This window comes from Eublepharis macularius, chromosome 14 (genome assembly GCF_028583425.1).
Source record: "Eublepharis macularius isolate TG4126 chromosome 14, MPM_Emac_v1.0, whole genome shotgun sequence".
NCBI lineage: Eukaryota > Metazoa > Chordata > Lepidosauria > Squamata > Eublepharidae > Eublepharis > Eublepharis macularius.
This window is the reverse complement of record NC_072803.1, coordinates 54,166,951-54,177,500: the sequence shown is the minus strand read 5'-3', so window position 1 is coordinate 54,177,500 and position 10,550 is coordinate 54,166,951. Positions and strand designations below refer to the sequence as shown.

The 10,550-nt window shown below is 46.4% G+C and overlaps 1 protein-coding gene across 1 annotated transcript in view; it reads left to right on the top strand.

The window, feature by feature from the left end:
• BRINP1 (BMP/retinoic acid inducible neural specific 1) overlaps nt 1–9,608 on the top strand; it is a 126,727-nt gene extending 117,119 nt beyond the window's left edge. The window contains exon 7 of the mRNA XM_054998258.1: nt 8,468–9,608. Coding sequence (XP_054854233.1) covers nt 8,468–9,608 — 1,141 coding nt within the window. The remainder of the gene's footprint in view (nt 1–8,467) is intronic.
• Nucleotides 9,609–10,550: the final 942 nt, after the last annotated feature.

Genomic DNA, 10,550 nt, shown 5'->3' with positions numbered 1-10,550 from the left:
AATCCGCATTGTATGAGTTATATAGGATGGTGTCCCGAATCTTTTTAGTTGAAAAGTCAATAATGATCTCACGAGGCAACTGTCGCTTTGTTGCATATTTTGAAGAAGCCCGACGGACCTCCAAACTGGCGCTTTTAACCTCTTCTTTAGTCGTCCTCGCGGGTGTCGCCAGTAGTTCCGAGACCAAATCCCACAGATCCTCATTTTCCTCCTCTTTCACGTTTTGGAGACGCAAAATTGTCTGCGTTCGTTCCACTTGTAGCCCGATCAGTTGGTTCTCCACCAACTTCAACTCCTTTTTTGTAGCCTTCACAAGTGACGCACTTTCCAGAGCAGACTTTTCTGCCCCCCCCCGCTGCTGCCTTAATGGTTTTCACCTCGCTTTCAATTAAGCCCACCCTTTGATCAGTTTCGTTCAGCTTGTCAACAAAGGGTTTTATAGCTTCCACCACCGCCCTGCGGACCAATTCTTCGAGCGACTCCCCTTTCTGCAAGGTGGCCGAGATTGACTTACCGAGAGCGGGACTTTGCTTCTTTGCTGCCATTTTGGGGGGGGGGCAACAAAATTCTGGAACTCCACGAAGGGGAAGAGCGAGTCTTCTTCAGATCAACCTCTCCTTCACAAACGCTTGTAGAACAGAAGGGATTCGCTTGTTTACAGGCTTCCGCCTGTTTCTTTTACTTGCCGTTTCTCGTTGCCCGGCGGCACTCGAGGCGCCGCGCACATCTGCCGGCCTCCATAGGGACAAACGGGCAATTCCCTCCCCGCATTGATTTCGGGGAGTTCTTCCCGCCGCGTCCCGGACCCTGGCTCCCTCCCTGGGAGTCCTGGGGGCTAATCCTTGCAGATCAGCCGCCCGGTCAGGGTGCCCGGTCGTTTCCTCCCGGACCAGCCGAGAGGAGCGTCCGGCATGGCTGAGAAAACGAAACCGACTCCCTCTCCAGCCACTCTATTGTTATTACGCACTTCCTGTCTCCCGTCTTCCCACAGCAGATCTCGCGATGGTGTCTTTTTCTCACAGCTCCAAAGCCACAGGTATTCAAAACAATAGTCCCATTTCTTTAATAACTTCTTTAAACTTAGTCTCTTTTTAAATTCGATTCCTGCCGAGTCTTCCCCTCCTTTTCACTAGTCTGTTGCAGTTTAAAAATCTACTTTTTTTCCTCTCTGTTTTTATCAATCTGTCCCGTCTCAGAAGATAATGATCTTTACCTTCTCTTCACTTTTCTCGGGTTGTAATCGCTGTTTCGATTTTAAGTTCTCCTCTCAGCTTCTTCCCCCAATCGATGCTTGGGTATGTAGGTCTTATGCCAGCCGAATTGGCCCCAAAACTGCCGCAGAGATTATAGCCGACCCGTCGCAAGGTGGGACCTCAAGGATCGGGGGGAGACTCGTTGTGTAGAGCCCCCCCTCGTCTGAGATCTAGCTCACCCTAGGGTCTTGAGCGTTCTTTGCCTGCTCCCCGCCTGAGAGCAGTCGGCCGCGGGCTATTTTCACCCCGCCGGCCGGTTAAAACGGCAGTCCGGTCAGCTCCGCAAGTGGAGCTGCGTTAGACCTCCATGGATCCCAAACAGGAAGTCGGATAATGCACTTTCAATGCACTTTATCAATCGATTGAGGTGGATTTTTTGTTCCACACACAAAGAAATCCGTTCCAAATGATCTATAAAGAGGATTGGAAGTGCATTATCCAACGTGTGCGGAATCACTCATTGTCTACACCAGCTGGCAGCATCTTTCCAGGGTTTAAAGCAGAGACATTTCCCAACACCTCCTACCTGAAATTTGCTGTATATGAAACTTGGGATTTTTGCATGCCAAGCATGAGCTGCATAACTAATCCACAGTCCCTCTTCTTAGCTTCCTCAAGCCATGATTGGTCCCCCAAAGGACCAATCTGCTGGCAGCCTCATCCTGCTTCTGTGTGCAAAGGATGCTGGGAAGCTGGGGCTAGGGAAGGTGGACAGCCAAAACAGTCCCCTGGGGAGCGATTGAGTGGTAAAAAGTGTAATTTCTCCCACAGAAACCCTTCCACCACCTACTGCCCAACCTCCCTTGCTGTCACATGTCTGACGGGAGAGCTTTCCACATATACCTAGCATGAAATTAAAGCCAGGATGGCCCCATACTGGGGCAATTTTGGCTGTGTGAAAGCCCCAACTGAGACAGCAGCATTTAATATGTGCCGCCGGCTTTGAAAAGATGGAGTGGTTATATTATCAGCATGAGACTCTGTGTCCCATTCACAAAGGCCTAATAGAAATAGTATGTTCTATATTCAATTATAGCCTAAAGGAACGTGTTGACATTCAGCTGCCTTTCTGGAAATGAAGCAGAATAGAGTTGAATGCTGAAAGAGAAAGTTGTGTTCAGCCAATTTTAATGGTTCCAAAAGGTGTGAGTCCAAATTTATAAAGCTCTCTTTCTTTCTCTCTCTTTCTTTTCCTTTTTTGCACCTGTGATTTTTGTTTGCAAAACAAGCACAGCAAATGAAGTTAATTAAAAAAAAACAAAATTAGAGGCGACTCTGGTGGAAATGGAGTCCTATGCAGAATGTGTTTCATTGAGTTGACCTGTTTGTGTAATTTCTGAATGGGTGGTGATGCATTGCTTGCTGCAGGACAGGTTGCTGAGTTGTGGGAGTGAGAGATTTAAAGGCTGAATGATTGAAGAAGTTGGGTTGTTGTTTTTTTCTTCCCAGGAATATGCAGGCAGGTGATGAAAAGAGCAGTGCTAGAGCAAAGTGGACTTTAGTAAAAGGAGAGTTAGATCTGATATTCAAAACCAGGGCTTTTTTTCAGCAGGAACGCGGTGGAACAGAGTTCCGGAACCTCTTGAAAACGGTCACATGGCTGGTGGCCCCGCCCCCTGATCTCCAGACAGAGGGGAGTTGAGATTGCCCTCTGTCTGGAGATCAGGGAGCGGGGCCACCAGCCATGTGACCATTTTCTCTGAGGGCAACCCACTGAGTTCCACCACCTCTTTTCCCAGAAAAAAGCCCTGTTCAAAATCATAGGATTTACATATTTGCAACAATCAACTAGAGTTGTACGTAAATCTAGCATTATCAACACAGTCCACCATCATCCTATGACACTGGAATGATAGTTTTGCCTGCAGAAGCCCCCACCCACACACACACACTTCAATCCTAGCACATCCATTTACAGAATCTCAGATTATAGCCACTAGAAAACACTTTTCTCTGTCCGATATCCTGAAGAACTTCTATACAGCCGACATAGTAACAGAGAGCTAGATGGACCACTGGTTTAATTCAGTGGTAGAGTACAAGCTTTCCATGCAGAAAGTTGCAACATGTAGATTCTGTTTAAAGGATCTTAGGTAGCAGCAGGTGTTAGGAAAGAACTCTACTTGGATAGCTGCTGCCAGTTGGGAGTATGCTTTACTACTGAGTTAAAGGGAGCAAGGGTAGAGGTCTCAGCTTGTTTAGGGAAAGGGTCATGGTGGCTCATTGGTATGCAGAATCTGTCACATTCTTCTCTGCCTAAACATGCTGAGAAAGATCTTTCTCCACTTGTGACCCTGGAGAGCTGCTCGCTGTCAGAGTAGATCCTATAAAGCTAGAAGGACCCATGTATTATTTTTATGCTTTGCCCATTGTTATTTCTAGGGGAGGGAACCATCAGAACATATTCAAGCCCTGGTATCTCCAGTTCAAATATCTCAGATACAATGTGATAGGAAAGTGCGCTCTCTCTCTCTCTCTCTCTCTCTGCCTCTGCAAGAACTGCTGTCAACAAAACCAGACCTGCATGGATCGATACCTGACTTTGTACATTCATTACTATAGAAAACGCTCAACACAAACGGTGCAACTTTGCATATCTCATGCCAGCCATTCCAAGGTTACTTTTGAAGGGGCTTGTTCTCCTCCTATTTTTAAACTTATTTTTTATGCATGCATTTTGGAAATGCAACTCTGGAAGAACTAGGACTTTATCTCCAGCAGATATTTTTGTGTATGCAGAACCCCACATTCTGGGGAGGAATACATCAGAGGCAGATACCTGAAGCTTCTCTGGTTCCTGTAGGGTTTTTTTTTAAAAAAAATCCTCTTTTATCTGCTGCTTGTCTACAAACAGAAAGCAGTCAAGAAGATCTTGGAGAACCTTTTTCCCCCCCCTTAAATGGTATCCTTATCTTCAGCATGGTAAAAATCAGGGAGGGAAGCTATGCAGCATGAGCGGCTTTGGATATCGTTGTGTTGCTGGGCTTGTTCTGCATGACTGATATTTATAGTTTGCACAGGGTTTCCCAAAAGTTCTCCGGCTCTTTCTGCTTTGTAGGGCAGGAACAAAGAGTGAGAGAAACTCGGACACCTTTGGAACAAGCCAGCCATGTAATGAAGGCTCTTTTCCGCCTCCCAAACTACTGCAAGTGCATTGTCTCCTTTCTTTCTGATTCTGATTCTTTTTGCCCTTCTTTCTGAGCACCATGGGATAATTAACAGGGGTATTTCCTGTGCAGCTCAGCTGCTAGTTTATACTGACTCAGCTGCTGGTACATCTGAGGAAGTGAACTCCGTCCACCAAAGTTTATATGGGAATGGAAAGAAATGTTCATTTTTAAAGAGCCACAAGATTGGTCCTTGTGCTGCTGCTTCTACCCACATTCCTGACCATCTGTCTCTTTCCTTTTCTAGAGGCTTTTCCCCACCACTAGCCCCACCCCTGTTTATTCCTCTACGTCTACTCATTCTCCCATTTTCCACCCTCTTCCCATCTCTCTGCGTGCCTCTTTGGCCTGTTCTATAGTATTGTGTCAATTTTCAATGCTTCCTTTGATGCAGCTCACAACCTCATAATTATTCTGAGGTCAAGCTAGGCAGGTGCCACATATTTCCCTAATCTGACTCAGAGAGCCTCTGTCTGTCATCAAGCCACCTGATCGACAAGGACAGAATCCGAATTTTTCATGAGCCGGTGCTGGCATGGCAGAGCTCCTCAGAGCACTCAGCCTCTGAGCAACAAGGAGGCATTTATTAGCACAGGCAGGGAAGGGAATGCTGTGGGAAAGGGATCCAGGAGTGTTGTTGACTGACACCAACTCCAGCGTGGGAAGGGCACCTTTCCTATGAGGAAAGGCTGCAGAGTCTGAGACTTTCAGTTTTGGAAAGAGACACCTAAGGAAGTTTATAATATTATGCATGGGGTAGGGAAAAAAGAGAACGTTTCAATGAATTTGAAAGACAGTAGATTCAGGACAGACAAAAAGGGAATACTTCTTTACACAATGAGTGATTAAAATGTGGAATCCGCTGGCTTCAGGCATAGACAGTTTTAAAAGGGGATTAGACAGATTCATAGGGAATAGGTCCGTCAGTGGCCACTAGCCATGGTAACTAAATGGAACCAGATTTAGATGCAGGAGACCTCTGAATAGCAGCAGCAAGCGGCAACATCAGGGGAAGACCCCAGCCTATATACCAGCATTGTCAGATCTCCCTTGCAACTGGGGTGGGAGCACTCGCATTCCTGGCTGGCCCATGATGATGTCACTTCCAGAGGTGCCATAGTTGCTTTGGCCATGGTAGTGCTCATGGACCAGTTCTTTAAGAATTGGCCAGTTTGGAGCTAAAAGCAGCCCTGCATGAAGCGCTGGGGCACTCCTGTGGCCAGTGCAATGACATCACTGCTGGAAGTGATGTCATCACACTGGCGAGGAGCACACATGCTGCCTATTTGCCCATCTTGCCTGCCAGTGACAAGTAATCACTGGGCCACTTACCACTGATTGCTATGGCAGAAGGGGAGAAAACCGGCCACCACTGGTGGGCATCTGTCAAACCTACTCTGTGCCCTGACGCTGGCCCTCCAGAGTGACTGGTTGGCCATTGTGTGAGACAGGATGCTAGACTAGATAGAACACTGGTCTGATCCAGCAAGGCTCTTCTTACGTTCTTAGTTCTTAAGGGCAGCTTTTCCTCCATCTCAGGATGCTACCACACCTCATCCTCCTTCACTGAATCTGCACACATTTTCCCTCTCTCTCTGGGGCTGGTAAGGTAGCAGTAAAGAGAGCCAGGAAGCTGCTGGCTGAGTTCTTTAAGTTATCTGAGATTGTGTGAGATTTCTCCCAAAGTTTCCATGATGCTGTGGCTCCTCTGGGCTGACCTTTCATTAACTGGTGAGAGAGGTATCTGGGGCAGGTTGCAGAGTGTTGCTATCTTATGCAAGCATGTTTCTCTTTCTCTCTCCTCCACCTGGCCTCCCTCCTATCTAGCAATGGAAGATTGCCTGGGAAGAATCTGAAAATATCAGTCTTCCATTTCCTGGTGGGGGGGGGGAGTCACCTGGAGGAAGTATGTGCTACTGTCCCATAAGAAAGCCATGCTGTATTGCCTTGTGGATCATTTCTCACTTCCTGATGGGAGGGATGTTTGTAGGGAGGTGTTTATGAGACGTGCATCAACTTATACTTCTTGTCTATTTCCGCGAAGGTACTGTTTATATTCACCTTGATTATCCCCAGAGGATATTCCACTGAAGTTTGAGTGAGCGGCCACAACATCTTTGACTTGTATTTGCAATAAACACCAATGCTTCAATGAAAAGGCCAGATTGACAGACCTTGGCTGTTTCCACACTACTCACCTTCAATCAGAACGCCACGGAACGTTGCGAACAAAATCCGGAAGATAGATTTTTCTTGCGTGAGTTTTGCGCGATGTCGCACAAAACTCATGTGAGAAAACGCTATCTTCCGCAGGTTTTTCGCAACATTCCGTGGCGTTCCGATTGAAGGTGTGTGGAAACGGCCCTTGTTCCAAGAATCTATAGTTTTTGATACTTAAAAGGAGGGGAGTAAAGACAGCTAATTATGCTGGCGGGGGAGGAGGGATTTTTTTAAAATTCATGTTATTTATGGTCTGCCTTTCTCACTGAGACTCAAAGTGGATTACACAGTGTGAGAGTAGTACAGTCAGTATCAACGATAGTTTCATAAACTGTAGGGTAAATATTGTCGAAGGCTTTCACGGCCGGAGAACGATGGTTGTTGAGGGTTTTCAGGGCTGTATTGCCGTGGTCTTGGCATTGTAGTTCCTGACGTTTCGCCAGCAGCTGTGGCTGGCATCTTCAGAGGTGTAGCACCAAAAGACAGAGATCTCTCTGAGAGATCTCTGTCTTTTGGTGCTACACCTCTGAAGATGCCAGCCACAGCTGCTGGCGAAACGTCAGGAACTACAATGCCAAGACCACGGCAATACAGCCCGGAAAACCCCCAACAACCATGTAGGGTAAATAAACGCTAGTTTACAAAGACATTGCATTAGCAAGAATCTAATACAGGGTTGAAGAAATGCTGAAACAGAACACAAGGAATTCTAGGGCTGACATAGGAGCACATATTTAAAGCAACAGATAGTACATTAAGCCAGCATAGTGGTGAAGTCTATGGGTGAAGTCTATGGTCCCCAACTCATTAGCGGAGCGTGTGAGAGCCCTCCATACAATACAAAAGCCTTTTTGAATAATTTGGTTTTGCATTGTTTGCGGAAAGCTGGGAGAATGGGGATGTATATGATATTACATGTTGAATAGAAGAGAGAAAGAGAGAGAGAGAGAGAGAGAGAGAGAGAGAGAGAGAGAGAGATCTCCTCCCCCACCCCCCCACCCCCCAATTTCACAATGTAAGAATTTGGAGTTACCAGATTAAATTGACACACAGTAGGTTCAGGAGAGGCAAAAGGAACAATTTCTTCACATTTTGCAGAATAAATTTGCTGCTACTTGAGATGGTGGTGGTCACTGGTTTAGATGACTCAAAAGGGGAGGTAGGTAAAATCATGACGGAGATGAGGTCTATCAATGATTATTAGCCTTTATGGTTAAATGAAACTTCCATGATCAGAGGCAGTACCCCTAAATGCAAATTGCTGGAGGGCATACAGCAAGGGAGAGAAGCTGGCTTTCCAGAGGCACCTGGCTGGCGACAGGTAAAGGAGGCTGAAATGGATGAATTCCTCAGGGATTTTGCATTTTTATGGTAAAATGGAGAACCAGTTTGGTGTTTTGCCTAAGAACAGCAGGACTCTAACCCGGAGAACCGGATTTGATCCCCCACTTCTCTGCTTGAAGCCAGCTGGGTGACCTTGGGTCAGTCACAGCTCTTCCAGAGCTTTCTAAGCCCCACCCACCTCACAGGGTGATTGTCGTGGAGATAATAATAACATACTTTGTAAACTGCTCTGAGTGGGTGTTAAGCTGTCCTGAAGAATGGTATATAAATCTGTTGTCATTACTATTACTATTACTATTACTATTACTATTACTATTACTATTACTATTACTATTACTATTACTATTACTATTACTATTACTATTACTATTACTATTACTATTACTATTACAACTACTTGATAGCATTATGATTTCGCCTGATAGCCTGGGACTTCTGCCTTTAGGAATGCACACCTGATTTTCCTTCATTTCTTCTGTGCAGGACAATACAGCAGTGGCTGTCCCGTGTCCAGTCCCTGCTCTACTGTAATGAGAATGGGTTCTGGGGGACCTTCTTGGAGAGCCAGCGGAGCTGTGTCTGCCATGGAAGCACCAGCCTGTGCCAGCGCCCCATCCCGTGCATCATTGGAGGCAACAACAGCTGTGCCATGTGCAGCCTGGCCAACATCTCCCTCTGTGGTTCCTGCAACAAGGGCTACCGTCTCTCCCGAGGCCGCTGCGAGCCACAGAACGTTGACTCGGAGCGCAGCGAGCAGTTCATCAGCTTTGAGACGGACTTGGACTTCCAGGACCTGGAGCTAAAGTACCTGCTGCAAAAGATGGACTCCCGCCTGTATGTCCACACCACTTTCATCAGCAATGAGATCCGCCTGGACACCTTCTTTGACCCCCGATGGCGCAAGCGCATGTCCCTCACCTTGAAGAGCAACAAGAACCGGATGGACTTCATCCACATGGTGATAGGCATCTCCATGCGCATCTGCCAAATGCGCAACAGCAGCCTGGATCCCATGTTCTTTGTCTATGTCAACCCTTTCAGTGGGAGCCACTCTGAGGGCTGGAATATGCCCTTTGGCGAGTACGGCTACCCACGCTGGGAGAAAATCCGCCTGCAGAACAGTCAGTGCTATAACTGGACCCTTCTGCTGGGAAACCGGTGGAAAACCTTTTTTGAGACCGTCCACATCTATCTACGCAGCCGAACTCGGCTGCCTTCCCTGATGCGCAATGAGACTGGCCAAGGGCCTGTGGACCTTTCTGACCCCAGCAAGCGTCAGTTCTACATCAAGATCTCAGACATTCAGGTGTTCGGGTACAGCTTGCGATTCAATGCTGACTTGCTCCGCAGCGCAGTGCAACAGGTCAACCAGTCATACACGCAAGGCGGGCAGTTCTATTCTTCCTCCTCGGTCATGCTCTTGCTATTGGATATTCGGGACCGAATCAATCGCCTGGCACCTCCTGTAGCGCCAGGAAAGCCCCAGCTGGATCTGTTCTCCTGTATGCTGAAGCACCGCCTGAAACTGACTAACAGTGAGATCATCCGCGTGAATCATGCCCTGGATCTGTACAACACCGAAATCCTCAAACAGTCGGACCAGATGACTGCCAAACTCTGCTAACCCAGACTTTTATGTACTTGGTGACTCAACTTTTTGCTGTAAAAACAAACAAACAAAAAAGAAGATAAAAGAAAGAGAGATTTAAAAAAATATGAAAGTTTGTAAAATGTAATTAATATACAAAGGGGGGGGAGAGGAGAAGTCTTCATTTGTTAGAAAATGAAAAGAAAACCGTTCGAGCAGTTGTGTAAAACTATCGGGCATGTTTGCTATTCCTATACCCATAAAAAAGGGTCAGAACATGAGATTCCTTTGAGGTATTGCTTGGTAGGATTCAGAGACAGCCAGTGTGGGTGGAAAAAATTACAAAAGATGCAGAAGCATTTTTTTTTTAGATTTCATGTATTTAATTGTAACGATTTCAGCTATGCAGGTGCCAAAAAAAGAAGGATCAGAGAGAGTGAGAAAGAGAAAGAGTTCTGTGTACATGTACAAAGAGCCGCCATTTCTCCTAGTGGGAGTCAATGGCCAAAGATAAAAGGTATTTCTTTTGTGAAGCGTTACAGCAGCTTTATTCTGAATCATTCACTCACCCTTCATTGAACTTGGTCACTGAAAGGATGTGACGGCAGCCCTCTGAGGACCTTTTCCCCCTTTCAGCTTTTTCCAGATGAAAATAGGTCTGGTTTAAATGACAGAAGAGACTATATATTTTCAGAGTTGGGCAAAGAGCAAACAGATCTCATCAGCACTCAGCCCCACCACCATGCCCCCTAGCTCTGCAAAGATTTCAGAAAAGCTTCTGTTTAAAATTTCGACAACACTGTGTAAGGCGTTGCAATGAATGTGGCAGGTGCCTGCAAAAGTCTAACGTTCAGGACTGGCCAAAGATCCTTCATTCTGTTCCTTGCTTATTTTATGATGTCAGCAATTCCATTCTGCATCATTTCAAGATGTCACTGTAAACTTCACCTGGGGATTGGACATCGTGGGGGGACGTCT